The sequence below is a fragment of the Neovison vison genome, chromosome 4, assembly GCF_020171115.1.
Source record: "Neovison vison isolate M4711 chromosome 4, ASM_NN_V1, whole genome shotgun sequence".
NCBI lineage: Eukaryota > Metazoa > Chordata > Mammalia > Carnivora > Mustelidae > Neogale > Neogale vison.
This window is the reverse complement of record NC_058094.1, coordinates 40,055,605-40,070,911: the sequence shown is the minus strand read 5'-3', so window position 1 is coordinate 40,070,911 and position 15,307 is coordinate 40,055,605. Positions and strand designations below refer to the sequence as shown.

At 42.3% G+C, this 15,307-nt stretch overlaps 1 protein-coding gene across 1 annotated transcript in view; it reads left to right on the top strand.

Moving 5' to 3' along the window:
* Positions 1-2,147, top strand: part of SDC2 (syndecan 2) — a 103,364-nt gene extending 101,217 nt beyond the window's left edge. The window contains exon 5 of the mRNA XM_044245248.1: positions 886-2,147. Within this exon, the coding sequence (XP_044101183.1) occupies positions 886-1,049 (164 nt within the window). The 3' untranslated portion in view covers positions 1,050-2,147. The remainder of the gene's footprint in view (positions 1-885) is intronic.
* Positions 2,148-15,307: the final 13,160 nt, after the last annotated feature.

The following is a 15,307-nucleotide window of genomic DNA, read 5'->3' as shown; positions in this document are numbered from 1 at the left end:
AGGGTCCTTAAATAGGCCTATTTGGCTAAGTGATATTCAGAGGTGTAAGCCAAGCTTGGTAAATGTCACCTTCCTGTGGAGAGCAGTCTGAGGGCCTATCTCATTCTAGAGTGAGAGACAAGAGTTAGGCAAATGTTCTTTTTTTTTTTTCTCTCTGCTTCCTCATCCTACCACTTGGTGTAAGAAGAGGAAAGTATGGACCTGAATTGGTCCAGAACAACTGGGTATGGAGGAGATGGTAGGGTGTGAAGCTCAATCTGTCCAGTTCCAAGTTCTCCTGATACCAAAATAAACTTGAGAAGGAAAAGTCCTTTATAGGGGGAGGAGGGCAGTTGAGGCCAGTAAGACCTAAGGCATTAAGGATGCTGTCTCTAACTGTAACTTAGCTGATGAAAGCAGTCTCCATTTGATTTTAAAGGGGAAGATTTGCACGATTTAAGAGCACTTAGTCCTTGAAAGGACAGTCCCAAAGCCAAGACTAGAAAGGACATTTGCTTGCTTTTTTTCGCATTTACCCTTACAAAACACAAGCCATTTATATCCTGTTTTGTGCCTTCACTGAAAAAGCAACTAGAAGATTAGATATGAAGTGTGAGAAAACTGAAGAATTTTAAAGTATGGAATTAGTTGAGGCCTCAGTCAGATTTTTCTTATTGAGGCTTTTGGCTGATACGATTAATTCTAATCACAGAAAGTATCGTCCCTTCCTGGGAATGTCAGATTTGGGTAATTCAACTGGTTGCCTCATCAAATCCAGTTTTTCAGCATTTGGGGGTTTTTCGAGTAGAGCCTTTTAAAAAGTATAAATAGATTGGGCTTGACAAAGTTAATTTCTGCAACCCTTGAATCTCTCCTGAAAGTAATCTTCCTTTCGGCATGTTTCAGCGGTCATTGCTGGCGGAGTTATCGGCTTTCTCTTTGCGATTTTCCTTATCCTGCTGCTGGTGTATCGCATGAGAAAGAAGGATGAAGGAAGTTATGACCTTGGAGAACGCAAACCATCCAGTGCTGCTTATCAGAAGGCACCGACTAAGGAGTTTTACGCCTGAAACTCCCACTTAGTGTCTCTATTTATGAGATCACTGAACTTTTAAAAATAAAGCTTTTGCATAGAATAATGAAGATCTTTGTTTTTTGTTTTTTGTTTTTTCCATTAAAGGGCCATTCTGGCACTTTAATGATAAAATCCCATTGTATTTAAAACTTTTCATGTATTTCTTTAGAACGACATAAAATTAAAACTTAACACCTGCAGTGTTCTGTGAATAGCAGTGGCAAAATATTATGTTATGAAAACCCTCTATGTTCATGGAATCGGGCAGATACAAAATGATTGTTTTTATCCTCTGGTTCGAAGATGAACGCTGTTTAATTTGTGTCCGCATGTCTCTGATGGACCTTACCAAGTTGGTCTTAACTTTGTTAATTTATCTGTTGTTCCCCTCTCTCCTCTGCTCTTCCCCTCTTGTGCCCTTGAAAACAAAACAAAACCCTATGCCTTTTGTAGCTGTTACGGTGCAATTTGTCTTTGGATAATTCAGATAATGGTAATTTAGTGTATATGTGATTTTCCAAATATGTAAACTTTAACTTCCACTTTGTATACATTTTTAAGTGTCAGACTATCCATTTTACACTTGCTTTGACTTTCATTACCTGTAGCTTCAGGCAGATTTGCAACAGCAAATTAATGTATAAAATCGGACGATTACCACAAAACTGTTCAGTCATAGCTATGTAATCACATCTTCTTTTGGGAGAATTTGATGTGAGTTAACTGACAAGCCTCAGCAAACCCAAAGATGCTAACAGTATTTTGAGAAGTTGCTGCAGATTCCTTTGGCCACTGTATTTGTTAATTTCTTGCAATTTGAAGGTACGAGTAGGGGTTTAAGGAGAAATCAGTTTTTGTTCTTAAAAATGCATTTAAGTTGTACACGTCTTTTTAAGCCTTTGAAGTGCCTATGATTCTATGTAACTCGTTGCAGACTGGTGTTAATGAGTATATATAACAGTTTAAAAAAAAGTCGGTATTTTATAAGCACAGACAATTCTAATGGTAACTTTTGTAGTCTTATGAATAGACATCAGTTGTCATTTGGGAACATAAAAACTACTGAATAAATCATGTGGCCTAATATTGAAAATGTCACTGTTATAAATTTTGTACATTTTCGATCCAATGTACATCTCCCCTTTGCAAATGACCATCTGCTCTCAAGGATGATGGGGGTTTGATTTCTGAGCGTTCCATAGTGTCTGTAAATCAAAACCAAAGAGCTCATCGATGAGGCTATTTATTACCAGACTCCCTTCTGAACTGGCCAGAGAAAATCTGAATGTAGCCTCCTGCTTGTGTTTGGGTGTCAACATTGGAAGACTGCTAGGGAGGGAATTGTGAAGTTGGCAAGCTTTGTAGGCTAGCTGATGGCAACATTGAGAGGGATGCGTGCTTTTGCAAATAACTCTTGGGAGAATAAATTCTAAAGAACTGAAAGGGACTTTCCTGATGTCAGTATCTAAGGTTTTGTCCTGTAGACCGATGAAGACTGATGTACCTTGGAAACTGTGCTCCAGATCTCTCCTGAAGCTTCACTAAAGAACCAATACATGGAAATGCCATAGTTTACCCCGTAGGGAAGGAAAGCGGGGCAGGGTGGCTCTGTGCATTAAAAGGAGGGCCTCCCTGCTGAGGATTGAAATTGCTGGAAAGCGGGGGTGCCTGAGGAGGAGATGGAAGTCTGAGGGTACCCTGCCTGGGTATTTCCTTCTAACAACATTTCCTTTTCTGTTTTCACCATAAATTTTGTTTTAATGTGTGAGCCGCCAAAGTAGGAAGAAGACTGCAAAAACAGCAACCCTTTCGATCCATAATGTACTTTTAATAAAGTATGAATACTTCATTTAGAGAACGTTCCCTGGAATTGCCACATAACTCATTAAAAAAAAAAAATTAAGCAGCACTCGGAACAGTGTTTACTTAAATTCTTAATGGCCTTAATTCTCAAATTCCTGTCCCATCACTTACAGAGTCAAGCCACTTTGGGGTGGTTAAAAGAAAGTTCTAGCACCTTCTAAAGTTGCACAATATCCCTCGATTACAGAGGTAAAGAATGTGGTGGGTATACCTCTAACTGTGCAAAGCATAGTGAAATTCAGTTCATAGAATAACAACTGCTTGCAATAGAATGCCAAGAAAAGAAAGTTTCTGGCAAATATTTTGTCACTGCTGTAAAGCAAAATATTTGTTAAAGTGCCAAAATAAAGTCTGTCATGCTGAAAGTTTCAAAAAAAAAATCATTGTATAGACTGACATCCAGTTTTCTTCAACTGTATGTTTTCTGCTGAGTTTTTTTTTTTTCTTTTTAGTTTTTAAGATGCAGTAAATCTTGCTATATGAAGTGTTAGTAACGATTACCGAGTTCAGGAAAATTTTGGCAAAATATAAACATTAAAGCCAACATGAAAATTTCCTGTTTCCTTAGCCACATGTAAATGATTTTCTTTGTGCGAATATGGCTTTGTGTTTGGAAGACGTACAGTATTCCAGCTGCCCTGTTCTCAGTGGATGGGAAGGTGGGATGAGCTCATGGTATGTTTTTAAGTTTCAGCTACAGGTGCCTCACACCTGAACTTCAGGATTGGGACCTGGCTAATAAAACTGAACTTAAGTTGGACAAGACAGCATAATTGCCATCTTATTCACATTCAAAGTTGATAGTTTCGGATTGGATATTTAGTGAAGTGGTACTTTGGTAATCTTTCTGCAAAGGAGGTAAAAAGCCCCTTGCTTTTTGAGGGTATAATGTGTTTGTACAGGATCTAGAAGACTAAGCTTAATAATAATAAGTAGAACATAGTTACCTTACTTACTCTGGTTTCCCAAAGGAACTTGAATGTCCCGCAAAGGGTGCTGGGTCCTATAAAAACAGGGGCAATAACAACTTTCATGGTTTTCATGGAGCTTGCTTCTTTAGTGTTTTAGACATTTTGAAGACCTATGGAAAATTTTAAATGAGGAGCAAAAATAGAAAACCTAAAAATATTGCAGGGTGAATTTTACGATCACAATCATCTTTATAACTTTATTATAATTATGTAATGGATGGTAGGGAAAAAATTTAATGTTTGGTTTTAAAAGGCAATGACTTAAAGCAACATAAACTCTAACTTGAATTTCTGAAGTTCTAAACCTCTGGCAGACATCAGTGAGACCCGAAGAAGTTTTCAATTAAAATTAACCAAGCCAGATGATAAATGTAGTCTGAATTGAGTAACCACAAAGGTGTTTTCAGTGCTGATATTTTATTACAATAGTGAAAGTTGAGATTTGGCTGTTTTGGGGAAATCTGCTTTAGCAGGCATGGGAAACTTTTTTTAAAAAAAGATTTTACCTTTTATAAAAGATTTATTAGAGTAAGTAAGAGAGAGCACAAGCCAGGGAGAGAGGCAGATGGAGAAGCAGACTCCCCACTGAGTGGAGAGCCTGGTGGCAGGAACTCAATCCCAGGACCTTGTAGGTCATGACCTGAGCCAAAGGCAGACACTTAACTGACTGAGCCCGGGCACCCTGGCATGGGAAGCTTTAAAAAGAATGGAAAACCCTGCCATTTAGTGGTAAAAATACCAAAATGAATTTTGTCCCACTCTATCTCCTGATTTTGGGCAACTTCACTCTTACACTTACTGTTCTAAGATATACTGTTGTATATGATTTCTGGCAAGGCATTTTCTGACTAAGGAATCATGGTGGCTTCGGAAGCAACTTGGTTTTCTGTGAGTTAGGTGGAAGGGTATATGTGACCCAAGCAATAATTCTAACCCACAAATGGAGTGAAGCTGTAGGCTTTGATCTTTCCGGTATATGAGCACAAGTCATTCATTCTTGTTGCCTTGGCAAAGTAGCATTCAAGCAACAAATGGTTGTATGTGCAAGGCGTAGGAGGTTTAATCAGCAGATACTTGACTACTGAATATACTCTGGGTACTCTTCTGGAGGCTGAGGGAATAGTGATGAGATAGAGCTCCTGCTCTCACGAGGTTTGGAGAGGGGTGCATAGAGGAAACAAAACTAGCAAGGAGGACTTGCTAGTTGGTAGTAATTTCCATGATGGACATCATGCAGGCTGATGTAAGGGACTAAAGGACGCTATGGGCCCAGCTAGGCTAGGTGTGCTGCGGTAATGACCTCAAAATCTCAGCAACTTGCAATAGTGAGGATTTACTTGGATCTTACTCATGCCATGTGTCCAGCGGTTGGCAGAGTTCTGCTGTGAATGGATATCCTCAACCTCAGTGTCCGGTCATTGGAGTACCCGTTACCTGGAATGCTGCTGGTCACTGTGGGAGAAAGAAAAGCATGGTAACCAAACAGTGGCTCTTAAGCCTTCTACCCAGTAGTGACCCATGTTACTTCCCACCCACACCTCATTTGCCAGAGCAAGTCCTGTGACCACACCTAATTTCCAGTGTGCAGAGAGGTACGATTCTACTTGTGCCTGTAGGGAGAGAGATGGTGTATTTGTGAACGGCTAGAATTACTACAGCCTGGTCAGGAAAGGTCTCTCAGAGGGTAAGGCCTCAATGATGAAAAGCCAGTGTGCTAAAATCAAGATAAGTATTCCAGGCTGTGGGAAGCCCTAAACAGGGACGGAGCTTGGGCCCCTTAGAAGAACTGTGACAAGGCCAGTGTTTGACTTTGGTAGTAGACCATGGTAGAAAAGGTGGGATAAGTATAGCTGAGAAGCGTTAATCGCCTCCTTACTGGTCTTCTGCCTTCTTCTTTTGTTCATTTACAATTTATTCCCACAGTGAAGTGAGGCTGATCTCTTTACGATATCCATTATTTCATATTCTCTTCAATGGCTCCAATAGCACTTTGAACGAAGTCCTGACTCCGTACACCCACCTTCAAGATCTTCAGGATCTGATCCCTGGACAAGGCATTATAAGGAGTAGTGGGGATAGTGTGGCCACTTAGAGGATCATTATTGTTACCTAGAGGAGAAACGATGGTGGCTTGGCCTAAGGTGGTAATGGTGGAAACAGAGCAGACTGGAGAGGAATTGTTTGGGGAGGTGGAATCCACAGGGCTAGCTGAAAGGTTAGAAGGAGTGGGGAATACGAAAAGAAAGGAATTAAAGACGACATCATATTTTTGGCTAAGCTGAGTGAGTCCCATTCTTAGAGGGGGAATATCAAGGCATTGGCTGGTAAGAGTTCCTTTTGAGACACTCAAGTGCAGATGAACAACTGAATGTAAGAATCACAGAAGAGGTCTGAGCCGGAGATAGTAACTTAGGAAGTGTCCCATCACTTGACTGTTGGCACTCTCCTTTCCTTCTTTGCTCTGCTCTGCTCTGCTCTGTAAGGAAGTTGGAGGGCAGGGAAAAGGATGCCCCATGCAAACGATGCTTCCCAAGCTTCCTTGCCAGCTGGCTTCTAGGAAAGTTTGGCCAGTTGAAGATTATTGGCAGAAGACTAGAGGTCAGGTGGAAGAGAAAAGCCAGAGTACTTGCCCCTCTTCTCCCAACTTCGGGCAACATCTCCAGCATTCATGTATCTGCCCAATGGCTTGAATTCCCACTGAACCATCAAGTTCCCAGTTCCCACGGTTCCTTAACTCTCATGAGCCCCACTTTCCCCCTCTGTCTCCCCAGCCTTAGGGAGGGTAGTGGCTTTGTGCCATTGTTGTTCTCTGGGTTATCTAGCCTTCCCCAGTTTGCCCTTGCAGCTTTTCCGGCATCTTCATACCTAATTCCCTGGACTGATTGCCTCTATTACATTATCCAGCCTGGCTCTAGTTTCCTTCCTGGACTCTGACTGATGACACAGGAGTGAACACAAGGTAGATAGTATGAAAAGTCATGGGTCCAGATGAGATCAGCTGGAGAGGTAAGTAGGTAAAAAGGGAGGATGGCCCCCAGGTCTGCCTTCTAGCACAGTCTTTTTAGAGGAACTACTACCAGTTTCACTTTTCAGTATTGGTCACAGAATTGGGTTTTCATTTTCTCAGATACCTAGCAAGGAATACCATCTTTCACTACAAGGTGGGGGGAGGGATCCCCATAATGCACCATAACTCATTTTTTATCAAATGAATAAGCATATTAAAGCATCTACTTCTACCAGGTCCTTAATAACAACACAGTAGAAACTGTTTTTAAACTGAAAAAAGTAATTGGGCAGAGGAGTAAGTATTCTTAGAATATTTGGGAAATCTCTCTATTACCTGTGTTTGCAGTAGGAAAATGTCAGCAAACAAAATGATAATCCTCCTGCTTGTAGCCTTGTCCTGGGGTCATTGAAAGCAGGATTTTTGCCTCCTTAATTACTTTCTGCTTAGGTAAATGCCAGAGTAAGCCTGCATTTCCTCTGTCTAGACCAATTGCAAGGAAAAGCAGGAAAGAGGATATAAAATGTTGATGGACTTGGCTCCATGGCTGACCCAGTATTTGGGGATCATGAAATCCCCTCCTCTGATATTATGTATCTCAGTCACGTCCTTTTCTAGTGTCTGTTACTTCCTTTTTTCCACGTGTACAATAAAAACATCCCATGCACTGGCTTGTGGGAATTGAGTGAGTGATGCACTTTGCACGTTCTCTGGCATCTGGTAGAACCTCCATACAGATTATTTATACACTCTTCCACCAAGTGATTCCAGGCACATTCACGGTTTTCGGAATACGAACCAACAGAACAAAGTCCCTACTCTCAAGGAACTTAAGTTCTAATGGGAAGAGACAGACAATTAATAGGTAATGTGTTAACAAAAAGACGTGAGCAGAGGGCTGAAGGTGGTGAGGGAACTGAGCCATGGTAGGTGGGGAGGGAGAGCTGAGGTGCTGGGGGGAATCCCTGGCAGAAGGAACAAGCGCCAAGGCCTTGTGTGGCAGAGGGAGTAAATGAGCTAGAGAGTAGAGCCGTGGTGGGTGGTCAGTGAAAGATCCATGGGCCAGATGGTGGGTGTGTGACCTTGCAGCCGTTGTGATGACCTTAGCTTTACAGGATTTTGAACTAAGGGTGATATTTTCTGGCCTAGGCTTACAATTCCTTCTCAAACCTTAGTAGGCATCAGAATCACCAGGAGCTCTTGTTAAACACAGATTTCTGGCGGTGCCGGTTGGCTTAGTCAGCTGAGTGGCCGACTCTCGATCTGGGCTTAGGTCATGATCTCCGGGTCCTGGGATCAAGCCCCGAGTTGAGCTCCATGCTCATGGCGGGGGGTGGGGGGTCTGCATGAGGATTCTCTTACTTCCCTCTTTCCCTGCTCCTCCCCCTGGCTCACGGGCTCTCTTTTTCACTCTCTCTCTAAAATAAATAAATAAATAAATAAATAGAATAAGTCTTTATAAAAAAGAGAGAGAGAGAGAGAGAGAGAGAGAGAACAGATTTCTGGGCTCCACCTCCACGATTTCTGATTCTGTAGGTGGGTAGAATCCAAGAACTTGCATTTCCACCAACTTTCCCAGGTGTAGCTGCTGCTGCTAGTCCAGGAACCCACTTTGAGAACCACTGCTTCAAAGGGAGTGCCTTGATTATCATGTTGAGGATAGACTGGTTATGGATGGTGGATGTGGGCAAACACACGGGCAGGAGGATTTGTGAGGCGATTGCAGTACTCAAGGAGAGACCATCATCGTGGATGAAAGTGGCTAGAAGTGAAGGGAGTCTGGAGAACCAAGATGGCCACAACGTCTGAAAATCCAGGTGAATATATAGTAAATGGTTTACTGACATTTCTACAGTACTACCTGATAACGTAACGTGATTCATATTTCCAAATGTTATGACCACCCCATACTTTGAAAATGTAGCCAGCAGGAATTGTCAGCAAACACTCTTCTCCCAGATGGCCCCAAGCTCCAGATTCTTCCTGTAGAATACTGAAAACCACTGTCATTACCCAGTCCCCAGTGAACCTCACTTCCTTCGTAGCAGGCATTCTCTGCCTTTACTGCCTGTGATTCTTGGTCTTGCTATTTAGAAGAATGAAGAGGTAGACCAGATGAAGAGTGGTGGGCAGCAAAGCAAAGGTTATTGAGCATTAGTACAAAGCTCCTGGAGAGGGAGGGGGCCTGAGAGGGTTGCCTTGGAGTTTCTAAGTTTAGGGGGTTTTATGAGCTCTTTTGCAGAACTATCTTAAGCGATCAGGGTGTACTGAGTCATGCCCATCGGGGCTTTGGTCACGTATCTGTCTACCTATTAGGTTAACATCTATATGCTGAGGGTCTTTTTTGCTGACATCTGGGGGCTGATGTCTTAACTGCCCCTTGCCCGTGATGGTGACAAATGCTTTGTGCTTCACTGCCTTATTTTAGGACATTTTGCAGAAGTCATTTCTGCAAAGACTGCAAAGCAATGCTAGTGAGGTCCTGTTTAAGCAGCAAAATGGGATGTTGGTGCTGTTTGATCTTAGCTGTCCTGACTCCATATTTTCTTGTTGGGAACCCTGGCCCTGACTCCCTGACTATCTCACTAACTCCCAACACTTTCTCTTCACTCCCATAACCTTCAACATATGCCTTGTTCCAGCCTGCTTCTACCTTCAGTTCTAAGTGTGTCGAGGACCTAGATCAGGTTTGATTCATTTTGCCACTCCCTTGCTGCCCTTAGGATCTAGCCCAGTCCCTGGATGATGGACCCAAGCACACACAGACAGAGCTCTCTGACTAGCTTTTTACTCAATTTCTTTCCGAAATCTAGTAAGACCCCATATGTCAGGGACTTCCAACCAAGCTGAATTGAACCAAACCAAACCAAACCAAACCAAACAATGTATATCCTGCCAAAAGCCTAAGTAAGCAGACATTCACAGATATTTGTTAAAACCCTGGCCTTGAACTTTCACTTGCTTAAAACACAAAGTGCTCGGATGGGTTAATGGTTTTCTTGCAGATACATTTTATCATTTTGGAGATAAATATTTAGCATGTATACAGGCCGTTGATTAGTGTTTTCTTTCTTTCTTCTTTCAACATTTCCGTTATTGCTCCCCATAATCACCATGCTGGATCCATGCTGTCCTGAGATCAAAAACTACCCTTTTTATGACCCTCTCTCCCATTTATGTGAAGGAGGCTGGGCTGTAAACATGGTATGAGAAAAATTCTTATATGCCATCTTGATTGCTAACATCTGTTCAAATTTCCATTCATAAATTTAAAATTCAGGCTTCTGCAGCCATCTGTTTTCTTGCACTGATCTGAAAAGAAGAAAAGCCCAAGGCAGATGTGCAGGAGGGAACAGAGAGCTCCTGCCTGGCTTGGCCAACTTTTCTGAGTTTTTGCTTGGCTTCCTTTTTTCTCACTAGCAGAGTAGGCAAGAACTTTCCTGGCTACAGGGTGGGACTTTAGTCCCTGTGCTCCAGTTTCCTGTCCTGGGAGAAGGGATTAGGAAGTGACCAGAGTCTTTTTTTTTAATTCTGCACCCCTCTTTTTAGTTCATTGAGTCCTGTAGACACTGTCTTCTGACAATTTGGAAAAAAAGGCTTCATTGCTCATTGTATCATCATCTCCCAGTGCCCTCCCTGTCTCTCTTTGTTCTCCTCCTCTCTCCTCTCTCTCCTCTCTCTCTCTCTCTCTCTCTCTCTCACACACACACACACACACACACACACACACACACACACACGCTATGAGGGAAGTGCCCATTTTATGAACGATGGGAGCGGAAATCTTTGTGAGGACTTGCTTCAAGTTGCCTGGTGATCTTGGCAGACACTAGAGAACTGGAATCCACCGCTTGCCCGGATTGGGGCAGTTTTCTAGCGTGCTGGACCTCTGGGCCTCTCACTGGGAATTTCTCCATGGATGACTTTGGCGTGGTTATTGGATATGATTTGGCAGCTGCAGGGCCCAGATGCCAAGCTAGGCAATGGCCCTTTTTTTTTTTTTTTCTCTTGGCAGTGTTATCCATGTCTAAGAGACTGCTTCTAAAGCTGCCTGGCTGGATTCCATCGGCACTCTTGCAGCGACTGTGAAGGGCCTCCGAAAGCTGACATGACATTTTGTGGGTCTGCTGGGCTGCAGTCCTCTCTCAAATGCGACTGAGCTTGGGATTCACTTTCAGCGTTAGGTAATTATTTTTTCCTCGTTTATCTTGAGAAGTAGGTCTTCGGCAAACCACATGCAAAATTGACTTCGCATTCCAGTGTCCCTCTCTGGAAATGTCTCCAGCAGGAGCGAGGATCCACCCATTCCAAACCTTAGTGGAGAGCGTACCCAAGTTTGGTGGTTTGTGGGATCATCTTGCTGGGTTGTATGTACGCGTTTGCATTCTCCTCTGACATTGCTTTTATATATAACTGGTGACAGATGTTCTGACCTCACTGTGTGACCCAGAATGACTCATTTAACCATTCTGGCAACTTCTTGAAATGCCACGGGACTATCCAGTGTCAAGACCTTGCTTCCCTTATGCTTGCTGGTGTGGCTCACTGGGGTGATGCTTGCGACCGGAGGAAGGACTTGGGCTGACACAGGAATACTCAACTTACAAGTTACCCATCATTTTGCTGTCGTCCCCATTAGAATAGCTCCACCCTCGTCCCTGATTTCACCAGGCCTTCCTACACTGTCACAGAAGCCCCAGGCACCTTGGCCTCCCTGTCTGCTCTCAGAATCCCTGCCTGATCCCCTTCCCCCATTTCCTGGACTCCTCAGGACTCAAGACTGAGAAGCGTCCAGAGACCAGCTTGCAGGCCTTAGTTTACAGCATCGTGTCGGGGTTTAAAAGGATCTGAAGCAGGGATGGCAAATAGCCAGCTTTGGGGCCTCTCTCCCCACTTTTCCATTCACAGCAGATACCATTAATTGATCCCAGTATGCTCTCCTGCTAAGTCCAAGCCCAGAATTCTTGTCCAGACAGCACTCCCTGTAGCCACAGGTTATTGATCAAAACTGGGTCAGAAAATGCAATCTATTCACCATCCTCTGCCCAGAGGGACACTGATCTTAAAGCCATAGTTGTTCTGAGTCAGCCATGGTATGTGTTAAGTAAGTTTGGTCTATTTAAATAGGTTGGCTTAGGAACCAAACCTAATTTGTAGTATTGTTTGGGTGGAAGATGCATCAGAACTTGAAACAGTAGCTTACATGTGAACTTCTGGAAACCAGTTGATCTATAAATAGGAGCCCTCTCCTGTACATGGTTGTTTGCTTGTGAGAGTGGCAACATAGGTTGAGACTGAGAATTTGGACTGCCTAGTTCTAATCCTGTCCCTGCCACTTAATGGCTGTGTGACTTTACAAAAGTTAATTAACCTCTCTGTGGCTTACTTCCTTCACCTATAAAAGGGAGAAGGTGATAGGAGTACCCTCCTCAAAGGATTATTACGATGATTAAAAATGTATTATTTGTAAAGCACTTAGAATAGTGCCTAGCACACAGAAGATACAATATAAGAGTTCTTTTTTTTTTTTTTAAGATTTTATTTATTCATTTGACTGACAGTGATCACAAGCAGACAGAGAGGCAGGCAGAGAGAGGAGGAAGCAGGCTCTTTGCTAAGTAGAGAGCCTGATACGGGGCTCGATCCCAGGACCCAGAGATCATGACCTGAGCCGAAGGCAGAGGATTTAACCCACTGAGCCACCCAGTTGCCCCCAATATAAGAGTTCGTAAAATAAATACAGCAGTCCCCCTTATTCATGGTTTCACTTCTCGTGGTTTCAGTTACTCATGGTCAACCCTGGTCTGGAAGCGGGTGATCCTCCCCTGATGTAACGGTTAACGGTACCCTAACGTGAGGTCATGATGCCCATGTCACTCGCCTCACTTCATCTCATCACTAGGCACTGTTATCATCTCACATCATCAAAAGAAGGGTGAATACACTACAGGAAGATATTTTGAGAGAGACCACATCGACATAATGTTTATTACAGTATACCGTAATTCTTCGATTTTAAAGATTCCTTATTGTTGTTCATTGCTTACTGTGCCTAATTTATAAACTAAACCTTACCACCTTACCATCTTACCATCTGCAGTTTCGGCATCCGTTGTGGGGGGTGTTGGAAGGTAGATCCCGTAGATAAGGGGGACTGCTGTACCAAGTTCCAGTAGGAACAGGGAGGCTATAGGTGTTGGAAGGTAGATCCCGTAGATAAGGGGGACTGCTGTACCAAGTTCCAGTAGGAACAGGGAGGCTATATCTTTATGAAGCAAAAAACAGAGACGGTCAAAATTTTCTATTTGTAGAAGTGAGGTGTGTTGATATCTATTACTAATCTATTCAACATTTTACAAATATATTAACTCATGTAATACTCCCCAATAATTTTCTGAGGTAGCATATCAGTACCCATTTTACAGGTGAGATAACTGAGGCATTAAAATTATATGGCATTAAGGACGCCTGGGTGGCTCAGTTGGTTGGACGACTGCCTTCGGCTCAGGTCATGATCCCGGAGTCCCGGGATCGAGTCCCGCATCGGGCTCCCAGCTCCATGGGGAGTCTGCTTCGCTCTCTGACCTTCTCCTCGCTCATGCTCTCTCTCACTGTCTCTCTCTCAAATAAATAAATAAATAAATAAATAAATAAATAAATAAATTTTAAAATTATATGGCATTAAAATGAGGCATTAATTATATGGCATTAAAATGGATGGATATAGCCATGCACACCCATCTGGCTCCTCTCAGATACCTAGAGCAGAGTTAGGCACCCTAGGCTCCTGCTTCAAGGACTTTGCCCAAATGTTTTCTGTAACATTAACATGTCCCAACTGATATATGAGTTATTCAAGGTTGTGAACACCAACTCCATTGACTCTTTCTCCAATTCTGCTATTTAAATTTTACTTTAAAAAATTATCTTGGGGCACCTGCATGTCTCAGATGGTTAAACATCTGCCTTCGGCTCAGGTCATGATCTCTAGGTCCTGGGATCAAGCCCCACATCAGGCTCCCTGCTCAGTGGGGAGTCTACTTCTCCTCCTTCTGCCTCTTTCCCTGCTTGTGTGCTCTCTCTGTCTTTCTCTCTCTCAAATGAATAAATAAAATCTTAAAAAAAAAAAGGATCTTTCACTACTACAGAATCAGGGCATGTACATTATCATATATTAGGAAATAAAGACCAGTGAAAATCACAAAATAAAAAAATAACCCTACCCTCCCGTGAGTACTAGTGCTAAGTACTTATCCTTCCAGAACTTTATTTGTATTTCTTTATTTATTTGTATTTCTATTTTTTTCCATAAAATGAGATCACGTGATACATACTACTGTTCTATTTTATTGTCTGCTTTCCCCCCCTTTTCTGATTGATGATCTTTACTTTTCCATTTCAACACATTTCATCTTATCTAATAAACCATATTTACATTGCCCGACTGTCTCCAAAATGTGCTTTTATCACTGTTTATCCAAACTTGAATCTCATCCAGGACCATGTTTGCATCTGCCTCTTATGTCCCATAAGCTTCTTTTAATCTATCCCTTTTTTCATGACACAAATTTGTTAAAGAGACTGAGCCAGTTGTCTTGCATTCTTGAACTTTATTTGTTGGTTGTTTTTTTTTTTTTAATTTGGAAAAGATCCCAAATTTGCAGAAAATTTGCAGTACAAGTAATATGATTTTCTTTTCCAAAGTAGGTGAGAGTAAGCTGCTGACATGATTGATAACCTATCCCATCTGCTATTGATATTTGCTATTTGCTCATACCAGTATGGACTCCTAGATCCTATTTAACCAGCTACGATCTTTATCTCTGTGCTTATATTATTCCCTATTTGGCTAGTGGGAGTCCCTTTAAGCTGGCTTCAGTATCCTTTGGATGTGACATGTCTCTACATTCTTTGATCGCTTTTGTAGTTTTTGGTACCAAAAGTAGTATCAGCCTTATCTGGCAGCCATTGATCTAAGAATCCCTTATGTCTGTTCACGGAGAATAGTGTTTAGAAACCAAAATCTATGCACTCAGTATGCTTATTGCTGTTGTGGTGTCACTGCTCCCAGATCCTCTCCATGTACAGAGCTGGGGAATGTGCAGATGCGTGGGTGTACACTTTTACATTAACAAACAAACAACAACAAAAAAAAACTATCTACCTATCTGTCTACAGTATCTGTTTATCTATCATCCTGAAACCATTGTGTTCACATCATCATCCCTAACTTTAATCCAATGCCACAGAGTTCTAGTTTTCTCCTTTTCATATTTGTAATTTCCTTCTCCAACAATGAGACACCTAGCTCTTACTGCTTGTAATACATGTATTTACTGAATCAATCCACCCCTACATAACCAGCCTCCTTCCTTCTAGCTTCCTTACACCGCTTGGGCTCCAAAACTTCAC